The sequence below is a fragment of the Geotrypetes seraphini genome, chromosome 2, assembly GCF_902459505.1.
Source record: "Geotrypetes seraphini chromosome 2, aGeoSer1.1, whole genome shotgun sequence".
Lineage (NCBI taxonomy): Eukaryota > Metazoa > Chordata > Amphibia > Gymnophiona > Dermophiidae > Geotrypetes > Geotrypetes seraphini.
The window spans coordinates 164,392,297-164,406,911 of record NC_047085.1 but is presented as its reverse complement, the minus strand read 5'-3'; the positions used below and the strand labels follow the sequence as shown (position 1 = coordinate 164,406,911).

Sequence of the window (14,615 nt, the reverse complement as noted above, 5' to 3'; positions counted from 1 at the left end):
GGGTGCAAGACAAGGCACTTGAATATAAACCCCCTGGTTTATATTAGAGGCAATCTTTTTTTCCCCTTTTTTGGGAGAAAAAAGATTACTTCAGTTTGGGTAGGTATATATTTGAGTATATATGGTAGTCACTATTTGTAGCAATTGTATATTTGGGTATGCCCTTTGAATGCCATCCATATGTGTGAGGTTAATGGAATACATCATGCACACATGGTTTCTGGTCCTTTCCATTTCATATCTTTTTTTCTGCCCCAAACACGTCTAATGATCCAATTCCTTCTTTCCTTATAAAAAATATTTCTGGACTGTCTTTCAGATCCTCTGATGGTTATACTCTCCAAAAGTATTAATAATGTATTACTTCCTCAAGCCTGGAAACATGCCATAGTTACTCCAGTGCTTAAAGCCCCCAAATCGGATCGAGCTGAAGCTAATAATTAGGCCAATTTCTAACTTACCTTTCCTTTTAAAAATTACTGAAAAATTGGTTGCTACATAACTGTCAGACTTTCTGGATCAAACAAATGCATTACATATGCATCAGACTGGTTTTCGCCCTTTGCACTCCACTGAACATTCTCTCTTAGGTCTAACTAACTTTGTAAGAACCATTCTGGATAGTAACTACGATGTTGTTCTTTTGGTCAATCATTCGATCCTATTAGATCGTTTAAAGGACTTACATATTACAGACAAGGCATTCCAATGGTTTAACTCATATCTGGTCTTACTCTGTAAAATACTCCAGTTCTTTATCGAGTCCGCAGCAGCTCCAGTCAGGCATCCCTCAGGGTTCTGTTCTTGGGCCCTTACTTTTAAATATTTTTCTTGCACCCTTAAAGCTTCCACTCCAGTCTCTTGGGTTCACATTCTTCATTTACACAGATGATATCCAGCTGCTTTATCCTTTTAACTCTCAGTGTTCTACTGACTTTTGTTTAATTTCCAATAAATTAGATCAAGTAGCTGATTCGCTAACAGATATTAGACTAAAAATCAATTCTCAAAAAACTTCTACAATAATATTTTTCTACTGCTAAATGTTTATTGACATTTCTATGTTTTACCTTGAAAGGTATCTCTTTGTCATACTCATCATCTGTTACGATTCTTGGAGTAACATTCGATAACAGGTTGTTGTTTCATCCACATATTTCAAGTGTTGTCTCTTCTTTGTTTCTGAAGCTTCATCAGCTTTGTTCGATCCGATCTTTTCTAAACTGTAACTCTCTCCAGATTCTCTTACATTCCATGGTTTTTTTCTAAGCTGGAACTAGTGTCTACCACTATATTTAAGGCAGGAAACATTTATTAAGAATTTTAAGTCACAGCTAAAGGCCTACTATTTTAAAAAGGCATTTGATGCACCTATTTTGTAGACCTTATTTTTCCCCAAATGATATCGTTATTTTATACTTTTATCCTTTACCCTTCATTGTTTCGCTTTATGGGTTTTTTTTTCTAACACACATTGTAAACTTTTCCTTATGTAATCAATCAAATTGTGTCATGTGTGTTCTCCTAGTTACGGCATACTTGTTATGCCAGTTTTTAGTGGGTTTTATTTTGTCTTTCCCTTTTCCCCTGGTTTTTTTTTTCTTTTTTAATTGTAAACTGTTTTGGCTTAACTTGTTTTGTTAATTGTGGTATAGTAAATCCACACAAATTTGCAGTTCACAAATTGCGGAATCAGTAATTTGTAGTATTTTCTGACCGCCACTTCCTTGTACTAAAGTCATGGTTACACCAATCAGAAGATGCTTTGACATGCTATCTGGCGTGTCAAAGCAGCTCCTGATTGGTGTAACCATGACTTCAGTAACAGGAAGAGGCAGTCGGAGTATACTGCGAGTGATTTTCTGCATCCTGCCTCTCCTGCCTTTTAACAGGCAAAAAAAAACATATTTGCGGCTTTTCAAAGTTTGTAGGGGTTCCTAGAATGGAACCACCTGTGAATTTGGGGGGAGTACTGTATATCAAATAAACATAACTGTATTTTGGATATACACTGCTGTATATGTGCAAGCCTGTTTTGCTTTTATAGAATACTAGCTGATAACCCGGCGTTGCCCGGATATTTATTTATCCCAAAATGTCCAACCCCCTACATGTCCCACCCCCCTATGTCCCACCCCCCACGTTACCCCCCCCCACATGTCCCATATGCCCCACTCCCATGTCCAAACCCCCTACCCTCCACATGTCCCAAAGGAATGTCCCTCTCTATGGGGCTGAACTTAGACTTAAACGGCATCGGGAGTGTCGGTATTCATCTCTGCGAGCCCGAAAACTATGGGTTGGACATTAATATCTGTCGCTTTTGATAATTTTAACATATCACCCCCTTCCCACCCCCACAGTATTTTACCCCGTCCCACCTGCACAATATTTTTCCCCAGATAGTAAGTCATATGTGTACCAATTTTGGTTGAAATCTCTCCATGCGTTTCAGAGTTATGCTGAGTATTCATGTGTGAGCCCGAAAACACTATGGGGTAGATACTAAAATCTGTCATTTTCAATTATTTTTACATATCCCCCCCTTCCCAACCCCACAGTGTTTGTCCTCAGATAGTAAGTAATGTGTATGTCAAGTTTGGTTGAAATCTGTCCATGCATTGAAGAGTTATGCTGGAACATACATACATACACACACACACACACATATATTCAAATTATAATGTGAAATATTTGACAAAATGAATACAATACAACTAACGCAAAACTTGATTATAAACAACAATTTTAGTTTCACCTCCAGGAGCAAGAACATATAAATTCTTGGGTGAACCCACCCTTGAGCAAGCAACATAGAGTTGTGGGCCGCGAGACCCCCAGAACATATCACCCCAGGTAGTGAGGGATCTGCATACCAAGTTTCGTTCAAATCGGTCAAGCCGTTTGTGAATTACTGTGAGAATGGCAGCTTTTTACATTTTTTCCATTGACATGAATGGGTGAAATCTGATTTTCAGTTTGTAGCTCCGCCCACATGTGCAGGTGGGCCGCGAGACCCCCAGAACATATCACCCCAGGTAGTGAGGGATCTGCATACCAAGTTTCGTCCAAATTGGTCACAGTGAGAATGGCAACTTTTTACATTTTTTTCCATTGACATGGATGGGTGAAATCTGATTTTCTGTTTGTAGCTCCGCCCACATGTGCAGGAGGGCCGCGAGACCCCCAGAACATATCACCCCAGGTAGTGAGGGATCTGCATACCAAGTTTCGTCCAAATTGGTCACAGTGAGAATGGCAACTTTTTACATTTTTTCCATTGACATGGATGGGTGAAATCTGATTTTCTGTTTGTAGCTCCGCCCACATGTGCAGGAGGGCCGCGAGACCCCCAGAACATATCACCCCAGGTAGTGAGGGATCTGCATACCAAGTTTCGTTCAAATCGGTCAAGCCGTTTGTGAATTACTGTGAGAATGGCAGCTTTTTACATTTTTTCCATTGACATGAATGGGTGAAATCTGATTTTCTGTTTGTAGCTCCGCCCACATGTGCAGGTGGGCCGCGAGACCCCCAGAACATATCATCCCAGGTAGTGAGGGATCTGCATACCAAGTTTCGTTCAAATCGGTCAAGCCGTTTGTGAATTACTGTGAGAATGGCAGCTTTTTACATTTTTTCCATTGACATGAATGGGTGAAATCCGATTTTCTGTTTGTAGCTCCGCCCACGTGTGCAGAGGGGTCGCGAGACCCCAAGAACATATCACCCCAGGTAGTGAGGGATCTGCATACCAAGTTTCGTTCAAATTGGTCAAGACGTTTTTGATTTACTGTGAGAATGGCAGCTTTTTACATTTTTTCCATTGACATGAATGGGTGAAATCTGATGTTCTGTTTGTAGCTCCGCCCATGTGTGCAGGTGGGCCGCGAGACCCCCAGAACATATCACCCCAGGTAGTTGGAATTACTGTGAGAATGGCAGTTTTTTACATTTTTTCCATTGACATGAATGGGTGAAATCTGATTTTCTGTTTGTAGCTCCGCCCATGTGTGCAGGTGGGCCGTGAGACCCCCAGAACATATCACCCCAGGTAGTGAGGGATCAGCATACCAAGTTTAGTTCAAATCGGTCCCACAGCTTTTTACATTTTTCCCATTGACTTGAATGGGTGAAATCTGAAGTTCTGTTTGTAGCTCCGCCCATGTGTGCAGTTGGGCCGCGAGACCCCCAGAACATATCATCCCGGGTAGTGAGGGATCCGCATACCAAGTTTCGTTCAAATCGGGCAAGCCGGTTTTGCGGAGGCAGTTTTTACATTTTTTCCATTGACATGAATGGGTGAAATCTGATTTTCTGTTTGTAGCTCCGCCCAGGTGTGCAGGTTGGCCACGATACCCCCAGAACATATCACCCCAGGTAGTGAGGGATCTGCATACCAAGTTTCGTTCAAATCGTGCAAGCCGTTTTTGCGTTGGCAGCTGTTTTACATTTTTTCCATTGACATGAATGGGTGAAATCCGATTATCTGTTTGTAGCTCCGCTCATGTGTGCAGGTGGGCCGTGAGACCCCCAGAACATATCACCCCAGGTAGTGAGGGATTGGCATACCAAGTTTCGTTCAAATCGGGCAAGCCGTTTTTGCGTTGGCAGCTCTTTACATTTTTACCATTGACATGAATGGATGAAATCCGATTATCTGTTTGTAGCTCCGCCCATGTGTGCAGGTGGGCCGCGAGACCCCCAGAACATATCATCCCGGGTAGTGAGGGATCTGCATACCAAGTTTCGTTCAAATCGGTCAAGCCGTTTTTGCGTGATCGCGGCACATACATACATACATCCGATTTTATATATATAGATTGATGAGTATTTTCCATGTTTTTAGACATCCAGATAGTGTTTTTGGCACACTATGGGTGCCTAACTTTTATTAAATTGCCACCTTAGTACATAACACACTTTTTGGTGTACTATAAATTTTAGTGCATTGGCTAAACGTGTCTAAATGTGTTTGGAAAGTACTAGCTACTAAATAATATTTGAAACTTCTCCTCAAAGTGCTGTTTTTATGTATTCTAAGTCACATTTTAGAATACCTGTGACATCCAAATTAATTGTTTATTAGACAACCCAGTGGCATTATCATATGATACTGTGTTATTTGGTATGGTAATGAGAGCAAAAAGTCAGATTTCTACAAATAACAAATTATTACTTATAATGACTGGGGTTGCCATTCAACAAATTAAATATAATTGGAAAAATTGGAGTAGATTAAATTGTAATTTCTAGTGGAATTCCTTATGTTATGTTTATAAAATGGAAAGATTTATTGCAATACAGCGTGGTGTTTTCAGGAAATTTCAGGATGTGTGGGAGCCATTTACAAAGTATTGTACAGATTAGATGACATTTTATTTTATTTTTTTCCCTTAAATTTACAAGTTTGATTGTGAAGGGGGGAGGGGAGAGTAAATTTATTGTTACATATTGTATAAGGTATTGATTATATGATAAGAAAGGGTGGGAAATAAGAGCATATTATTTGTACCATTGATGATTATTAAGTGTTACTAGTGTTTAAGCCCGTTACATTAACGGGTGCTAGAATATATGTCTGTCTGGCTTTCTTTCTGTCTCTCTCCCTGCCCGCTGTCTTTTTGGGTGTGTTTCATTCTAGTGCGCTGCCTACCTGCCTATCTTTCTGTCTCTCTCCAAGGCCCTCTACTGTCTCCCCCACCCCAAAGCAAACCATGATTGCTCCATGGCCCCCTTTCCCTCTCCCCCCTCCACTTCCCTGTACAGCAGCAGCATTCCCCTCTTCCCTGGGCAGCAGCAGCATTTCCACCCCTTCCATGGGCAGCACCAGTATTCTTGCCTGTGCACCCACCCCTTGCCTGCTCCCCCTGTCCTGCAGTAGCCCTTCTCCCTTCCTTTTACCTCCCCCCTGTCCAGCAGCACCCATTCCGTTCTTCCTGTCCTGCAGTAGCCCTTTTCCCTTCCTTTTTCTTCCCCCCCCACCTGTCCAGCAGCACCCCTTCCTTGCTCCCCCTGTCCTGTAGTAGGCCAGCCATCAGTAGCATTTCTCATCCCCCCTCCCCTCTCCTCCCGGGTCTCACACAGCCGTTAGCAGGAAGCGATGTCAGCAATGAGTAAAATTGGCACTGCAGGCTCCTCTTATGTGCCGCAAATCAAACCGCCATAGACTTCACTGCCGCACACGCGCTGTACTTAGAACATGGCCTCATAAGCACATATCACAGCGGCAGGGATCACCCTGTTTCAATTATGCATGCGCGGTTAAGGGTTTTATTATATTAGATATTTATTGTTAATTTGTTTGGATATATTGTTACACTTATTGTAAATTTGAAAATGAATAAAGAATTTAAAAAAAAGAATACCTGTGACATTATAAACAATATCTCTATGTTTTGTTTTTTTTCCATAGAAAGAGCCAAGAGTTGCAAGCTGATATGACAACATAAAAAGGCAAAATGGAAAGTTGTCGGCCCTTTGACCATTCTGGCTTCACTTTAAAACACGATGAGCAGACATGCCAGAAAAAACAAGGCAACCAAGAATTTGCTGTGCCAGCTGCTTAAATTCAAACAGAGGAAGACAAGAAGTTTCATTTTTAAAATATGTTTGATCCAGCAATTTTTCAGACTTTGGTGGGCACCGCTTACATATAATCCAATCTGTTATGTGCCTGCCTAACATGTACAGTTTTCAGAAGAAAGCATGTCTCCTTTCTTTTGATTACTAAGAACAAATTTGAAGAATGTTTGCAGCATAAAGCACAAGAGAGAGAAAGAGGGGAAAAAAAGAAAGAGAACAGAACAGGAAGCAAATGAATCATACATTCCACATCTGGTTGCACTTCTGAAAATCCAAACATTACTTAATTCTGAAAAAAAAAAATGCAACTTTCTTAATATCCTTTATGACCTCATCCTTAGTGAGATTTAGTCTATGTTTGGGAAGGCATTTTAAACAGTATACTGGCTCAGAGTTTGATTCTACAAATTCAGCTTTTATTTTAAAATCAAGGCATTGTTATTTCTCTTTTCTGTCTCCAAAAACATGCATCGAGTCAAATGCCAAACCTGCAATGAATGCTTTACTAATCTTGGCCAGTATTGCTATCCTGCTCTACCCATGCTAGGTAAGACCCTCTCTGTGATTTATTTTCCATGTGTTTTATCATCAGTGTGCACACTGACAAGATGCTTTGCAACAATCATAAGCTCTGTCATGTCCAATGCTGCAAATTAAATGGAAAATAAGTGGACTGTTGGCAAGACTTCATTGCATGACAGACATAATTATTTACATTTCCAGAGTCTCAAATGGAATAGATTCTGTGTTTTTTAAGGAGAGGTTTTCCTGACAAGAACATTTTGCCTAATGGATCATGGCTCTGACGTTTACAGAACATTCTTTGTTACTGACCTTTCTTATTTTTACTTTCTCCACTTTCAAAGAATCTACAAGCAATTATCCTGACTGGGTATCCTTCACTGATGATATAGATCAATTTCACAATCAAAAATTTCATGATCCCAGTGTCAGCTTTCATCGGACTAAAAAGATACTTCATCCAAGTTTATATTTTGGTGCCGAAGATATACAGGCACTGAGGCAGAAGTCCCATAGTAGCCATTTACATTTATTTAAAGCTATTAGGAGTGCAGTAACAATTATGGTGTCCAACCCTTCTTATTACTTACCTCCACCCAAGCATGCTGACTTTTCTGCAAAATGGAATGAGATTTATGGTAATAATCTGCCTCCACTGGCATTTTATTGTCTGCTGTGCCCAGAAGATAAGTCCGCCTTTGCATTTGCACTTGAATATATGGACAGAATGGCTGGCTACAAAGACTGGCTAGTCGAGATTGCACCGGGCGATGAGGTGCCCCTTGGTCATTCTTTAACAGGTTTTTCCACTGCTTTTGACTTTCTGTATGGCTCCCTTGATAATCACAGGCGAGAAAAATACTTAGAAAAGATAGAGACTGTCAGTGAGGAAATGTACGAGTATTCAAAAGTTCGAGCATGGGGTAAACAACTTCTCCATAATCATCAAGCCACTAACATGTTAGCACTTCTCACGGGAGCTCTTGTTACTGGATTGTATAATGAATCTAATGCAAATATTTGGAAACAAGTTGTAGTTGATGTGATGGAAAAAACAATGTTTTTGCTAAATCATATAGTAGATGGTTCTTTAGATGAGGGAGTTGCCTATGGAAGCTACACAGCTAAGTCAATAACTCAGTATGTGTTCCTGGCACATCGCCATTTTGGTATAAATAACCTTGAAAACAACTGGCTGAAAATGCACTTTTGGTTCTATTATGCTACATTGTTGCCCGGTTTTCAAAGGACTGTGGGCATTGCAGACTCCAATTATAATTGGTTTTATGGACCTGAAAGCCAATTAGTATTTTTGGACAAGTTTGTGTTACATAATGGAACTGGCAATTGGCTAGCTCAACAAATTAGAAAGCATAGACCAAAGGATGGCCCTATGATTCAGTCTACTGCACAGAGGTGGAGTACACTACATACTGAATATTTGTGGTACGATGCATCACTGACACCACATCCTCCCTCTTACTATGGTACTGCTAAGATGCATGTGTTCCCTAATTGGGGGGTTGTTACTTATGGAGCCGGACTGCCAAGTACACAGTCTAACACCTTCTTTTCATTTAAATCTGGAAAGCTTGGGGGCCGTGCTGTCTATGACATAGTTCACTTCAAGCCATATTCTTGGATTGATGGATGGAGGAATTTCAATCCAGGCCATGAACATCCCGATCAGAACTCATTCACCTTTGCCCCCAATGGGCAGGTGTTTGTATCTGATGCTCTCTATGGGCCAAAATTAAGTTACTTAAATAATGTATTGGTATTTGCTCCATCACCCACAAGCCAGTGTAATATGCCTTGGGAGGGACAACTTGGGGAGTGTGGGCAGTGGCTTAAATGGACAGCTGTTGAAGCTGGAGATTCATCAGGAGAAATTATCACTGCAACCCAGCATGGGGAAATGATGTTTGTGAGTGGTGAGGCAGTCTCTTCTTATTCATCTGCAATGAAACTGAAACATGTTTATCGTGCTTCGCTGCTTTTAAATCCTCAGACATTGCTAGTCTTAGATCATATTGAGAAACAAGAAGACTCACCGCTCAGTCTGGTCAGTGCCTTCTTTCATAATCTTGACATTGATTTTAAATATGTGCCCTTTAAATTTATGAAAAAATACAATGGAGCATTGATGGATGTGTGGGATGCTCATTATAAAATGTTTTGGTTGGACCAGCATGGGAATAGCCCTGTTGCTATGATACAGGAGGCAGAACAAGCTGCTGAGTTCAAGAAGCGTTGGACTCAGTTTGTAAATGTGACCTTTCCCTTGGGGAGTTCTATTACAAGAATTGCATATTTGTTCTATGGGCCTTACATCAATGTGTCCAACCTCCGATTTATTGACGATAGCAAATATGGAGTAAAACTGTCCCTACATGTCAATAATACAGAAACAATTATATCAATAATAACTGAATACAGTGACCTCAGGATGAGATTCAGTTTCCTAGGATTTGGTGGTTATGCAAAAGTGGAAGATCACATGAAAGTTACCAGATTTGGTTTTGGAACTGAAGCTGTGGAAAAACTGAAAAATAGTAATGTAAATATATTTCAGTTTGGATTTAAAATAAATTTAATAGCAGGACTGGTTCTCTGTGTGAGTTTGGGCCTTCTAGCTTTTCAATGGAGATTCTACATCTCTTTCAGTAAACTGATGCGTTGGATCCTCATACTGGTAGTTACACTTTGGCTTGTTGAACTGGTAGATGTTTGGAGTTCTTGCACACAGCCCATCTGTTCAAAATGGAACCATGATGTGACTGGCATAGAAGGTGGGACAAGCAAAAGGTCTAAGCTAGTAGAAGGTCACCCTATGGAACTGCCAAATGTTGTGATTACTTCTCTTCCAGGTTCAGGAGCAGACATTTTGAAACAGCTCTTTTTCAACAGCACTGATTTTGTATATATCAGGGTTCCTACTGCATTCCTTGATATTCCAGAAATAGAATTTGAAATTGACTCATTTGTGGATGCTTGTGAGTGGAGCTATTTGGATGTACAGAGTGGACGTTTTCGTATAATCCAGGGATGGCTTCAGTCATTAATCCAAAACACAAAACTTCATTTACAAAATATTCATTTACATGAGGCCACCAAAAACAGGCTAATTCAACATTCAGTTATAAGCAAAGACAGGAAAAGGAGATCCAGGAGGAAAGACTCTCTCTCAGACCAGTGGAATAGAGTAAAAGGTAGCTTTGATAAGGATGCTGAATATATTAAAGAACTGAGGAGACAGCTTGCGTATTACCCAAATATACGGCCTGTACTTGGTTTAAGCAGTGGGAGCTGGACACTGAAACTACCTTTCATTCAAGCAATTATAGGGTCCTCATTAAAAGCTTTGTACGTAGTGAGAGACCCTCGTGCATGGATCCACTCAATGTTGCACAACAGCAAGCCCAGTCTCTACACCCTGAAGAATGTTCCCCAGCACATAGCTATGCTGTTTAAAATGAAAGATGGCAAAAGGAGGTGTAGTTCAGATGCTGGCTATGCCTCTGAATATGACTCGCTGAAGGAGCAACTTGCAAAATCTAAATCAAACCCGGTGTCCTTGCTAGCTCATTTGTGGCTAGCAAACACAGAAGCAGCTCTGAGGATTAACAAGAACCTCCTGCCAACAAACTATCAGCTGATCAGATTTGAAGATATTGTCAACTCTCCCCAGAAGACCTCGGAAGCGATCTTTGCTTTCCTAGGTATTCCTTTATCTCCTGCTAGCTTAAACCAAATATTGTTTGCCAGCTCCACAAACTTATTCTATCTTCCACATGAAGGAGAGATATCACCAACTAAAATTAACATCTGGAAACTGAATATGCCTAGGGAGGAGATTAGATTAATCGAGAACATCTGCTGGACTTTAATGGATCACCTAGGATATACAAAGTTTACAGACTAAATGCTGCAGGTCAGCTGTAATTTGCACTAATGATCTCCAAGTCATTTTATGACAAAAAAATCTGTTTATTCTTGTAAAATGTGTGTCTAGTCTGTCCCATGCAGAGAGATTATTTTGAAAATTGTTGTTTTTTTTAATGATAACTGCAGTACTTTTTTTTGCCTTTTAAATAAATATGTGTAAACACAGTTACAACTAGTTAACTAGTACTGTACATTTTAAAATGATCTCCTTTATGCTTTCAGGATGTTTTTTGTCATGCAATTCCTTGCCTCCATTTCCAGTTACAATGGTACTAGGTTTCCTCTGTGATCACTTCTTTGCCCAGTACCTTTTCTGCACTACTGATGTTAGAACTAGTTTCTCTAGAGCGCTGGCTCCCAAACTTGCCCTGACCGATCTCTATCGAACAAAAATCTCAAATGCTACACAAAGATACTTAAAAGTCACTGGTAGAGGCAGCTAAGCCCATAGACTGACCCAGCACGACCACGCTAGTCACAAAATTGCCCCATTAATCAAAATAAATAAGTAAAGTGAAATATACCCTCAGTGTGAGGAAGTAAGTTTAAGGAGACAGAGGGTACATTTCACTTTACTTATTTATTTTGATTAATGGGGCAGTTTTGTGACTAGTGTGGTCGTGTTGGGTCGATCTATTGGCTTAGCTGCCTCTGAAGGATCTCTAGCCATTTGGGTTGTCTGGATTTCTACAAGAATAATCATTCTACAAGGCAGGTTTGAGAACCACTGCTCTAGCTCTCCCAAGTGACTCCATTTCCAGAGGACAACTGAGCATATGTGGGATTTGACCGTACTCCGTGCATTATTGCATTTGTCATGGATGTGCATTCATTTATGCTATTTTCCCTCAGCTATGTGCACACATTTTTTACATACATTAATTTATATTGTGTACATAAAAACAGCATGTACTGTATGTGTAAAAACAAACATGCATACAACTAAAGAAAACTAAAAAGAGAAAATAATGGAAAAAAAACCCAAAAAGATTCTTAAGGAACATACCCCCTAGTCTTTATACAACTGATTTTTCTATCATAAATCAACACTACAAATACCAAATGCATTATGATGGATATCAAAAAGGCAGTGTTAGCCTCTGGCTTCCTTGTATCTCTCCTTCCCTAAACCGAAAGGTTTGCAGAATCAGTGTAGGCCTCTCTTTTATTTGTAGATGAATTCATCTTATATATGCCTTTAGTTGGATTCAGGAAGTCTTTTGGGGACTGATCAAGCTTGGCTAAGTGGTGAGGATTACAAAGGAGCCTGCAAAGCTGCAGGCCTAGAGCAGGGACATTTCTGACCAGTAGAAATCAATGATAAAGATATTCCACTTTTTAATGCAAAACCATATTTACTAAACTGTTAATGCAGCAATTAACACGCTCTAAAATTTAATGTGGCAATTATGAGGCATTTCTAGGTGCAGTTAACCTGCATGTTATTTATACATATGTTTATAACAGCAGCATATATATACATACTGTATGTGCACACTTTCATACTCATATGCATATAGGTGCTATTATACTACCTATACTACCTAAATGCTATTCTGTACCAATATGCACAACTTACATAGTGAGTAAGTTCAAGAGGGGTGAATATAAGGGCAGAGAATGGGAAGGGCAGAGGCAGGGCTCTTACTTACATAAAGTACAGTAGACTCTCAGTTAACTGGCACCCATGGGGATTGCTAGATGCCTGATAAATGTAGTTTCTGGTTGCTTGAGAGTTACTATTAAAAATAGGCCTAACTAATGCTATAACCCGTACTATGCCATACCATAAACTGTTCCAGACAAACTACCGGACATGTGGTAGGCAAAGTGTGGGCGTACTCAGGTGTGGCATGCCAAGTTTACACTTAAATTTTATTTATTTAAAGTATTACAGTATTTCTTTGTGCTGGAGTTCCGGTTAACAGAGAGCCTACTGTGTATGCATATTTGCTGCACTTAGGTATTCACACTTACACTAGTTCTATGGCTGGCATAAGTGCACGCACCTGCATGTTAGGTACATGTATACTGGGTTACACTAGTATTCTCAGACCCTGGGCAAATCACTTAATCCTCCACTGCTGCAGGTGCATTAGATAGACAGTGAGCCCGCTGGGACAGATAGGGAAAATGCTTGAGTACCTGATTGTAAACCGCTTAGTACACCTTGTCCAAGTGGTATATCAAACTCCAGTTCTTTTCCCTTTCTCTAAAGCTGGGATTATCACTGTTTTCCTAGCAAGGGGTAATGTTTGCAAAAAGACATTGGGGAAGTCACTGCTTGCCTTGGATTGGTAGCATGGAGTATTGCTCCTCTTTAGGGGGTTTTGCCAGGTACTAGTGATGTGGATTGGTTACTGAGCTTGACGGACCATTGGTCTGACCCTGTAAAGCTATTCTTATGTTCTTAAACAATCTTCATTGTGAGAGCAAAGATCATTGCTGGACAAAGCAGATGGCACACTGGGCCCGAGGGCTATGTGGGTGTGTTTGGGAGCGTGGGTGGGTGTGTGGGTCACAGAGTCCTCTTCCATTGATTTAGCTGTCCTAAGGGGGTTCCTCATTTGATATGATTAGCCTGGCTGCTCAGACACATTGTAAATAATAAGTGTAATAAACTAGTCTCTCTCTCCACACCTGTTCTCCTTCCCTAAACCTGTCTCCTCCCATTCATTCTCTAGCCCTGTTCTGCAGCTCATCTCCTGAGTGCACACTCCTCAAACTCTAGCCCAGCTAGTCGCAATCCCCATCCCCCATCCAATTCCCACCAGTCAGCCTTCACTATGTGATCTGAACTTCTAACCCTTCCCAACCATTAACTCCATCTTCCCCGCAATTTATAATCCTCTTATATTTGGTTCCTGAGTTTTTTGGGAGTGCCACTTGTGGATCAGCTGTTCTATTTTCTACTGGCACCACATGACTCCCAGAAATTTTGAGCTGTTCAGAGCCCAATCTCCTGCACTGCTTTAAATCTTATGAAAACACTGGCAGTCTGGGCAACATGCATCCCAAACTTAAGGCCCCTTTTACAAAGCCATAGTGGTAAGTCTAGGCTATGTTGCATTACCTGTGTAAGAACTGTGGCTTTGTAAAGGGGACCCTTAGAGAGCTGAATGCTTGAAGTAGAAAACAGAACAAACTTTTAGAGCTAATGATCAATGTTTATTAAATTTCATAAGGTCAAAGGTGTTCTCTATAAGAAATATAGCTTTCTTTTTTTTTTCAGTCTGCTATTATTTGGAACAATCTCCCTCTTGAAGTTAAGCAAGAATCTTCTCAGTTCTCTTTTCAAAGAAAATTAAAGATATTTTTTAAAATAAGATTTTTTTTTCTAAGTATTTTTTCCCTTTTACAAAACTGCAAAAGTGATTTTTAGCAGCATAGAGCATTCAGCACTGGCCTGCACTAAAAATCACTTCTGTGGTTTTGTAAAAGTGGAGGTATGTGTTTTGCGCTCGGTACATTCATTTATCATATGGATTAATTTTAGATATTGTTAACTTTTCAAAATCACTTTCATTTTTTTATTAGCAATTTTCAAATTTGAATTATAA

General features: G+C 40.2%; 1 protein-coding gene across 3 annotated transcripts in view; it reads left to right on the top strand.

The window, feature by feature from the left end:
• Positions 1 to 11,230, top strand: part of DSEL (dermatan sulfate epimerase like) — a 32,008-nt gene extending 20,778 nt beyond the window's left edge. For all 3 annotated transcript variants that reach the window (XM_033934229.1, XM_033934228.1, XM_033934230.1), the window contains exon 2: positions 6,416 to 11,230. In XM_033934229.1, the coding sequence (XP_033790120.1) occupies positions 7,382 to 11,032 (3,651 nt within the window). In that variant the 5' untranslated portion in view covers positions 6,416 to 7,381 and the 3' untranslated portion in view covers positions 11,033 to 11,230. The remainder of the gene's footprint in view (positions 1 to 6,415) is intronic.
• Positions 11,231 to 14,615: the final 3,385 nt, after the last annotated feature.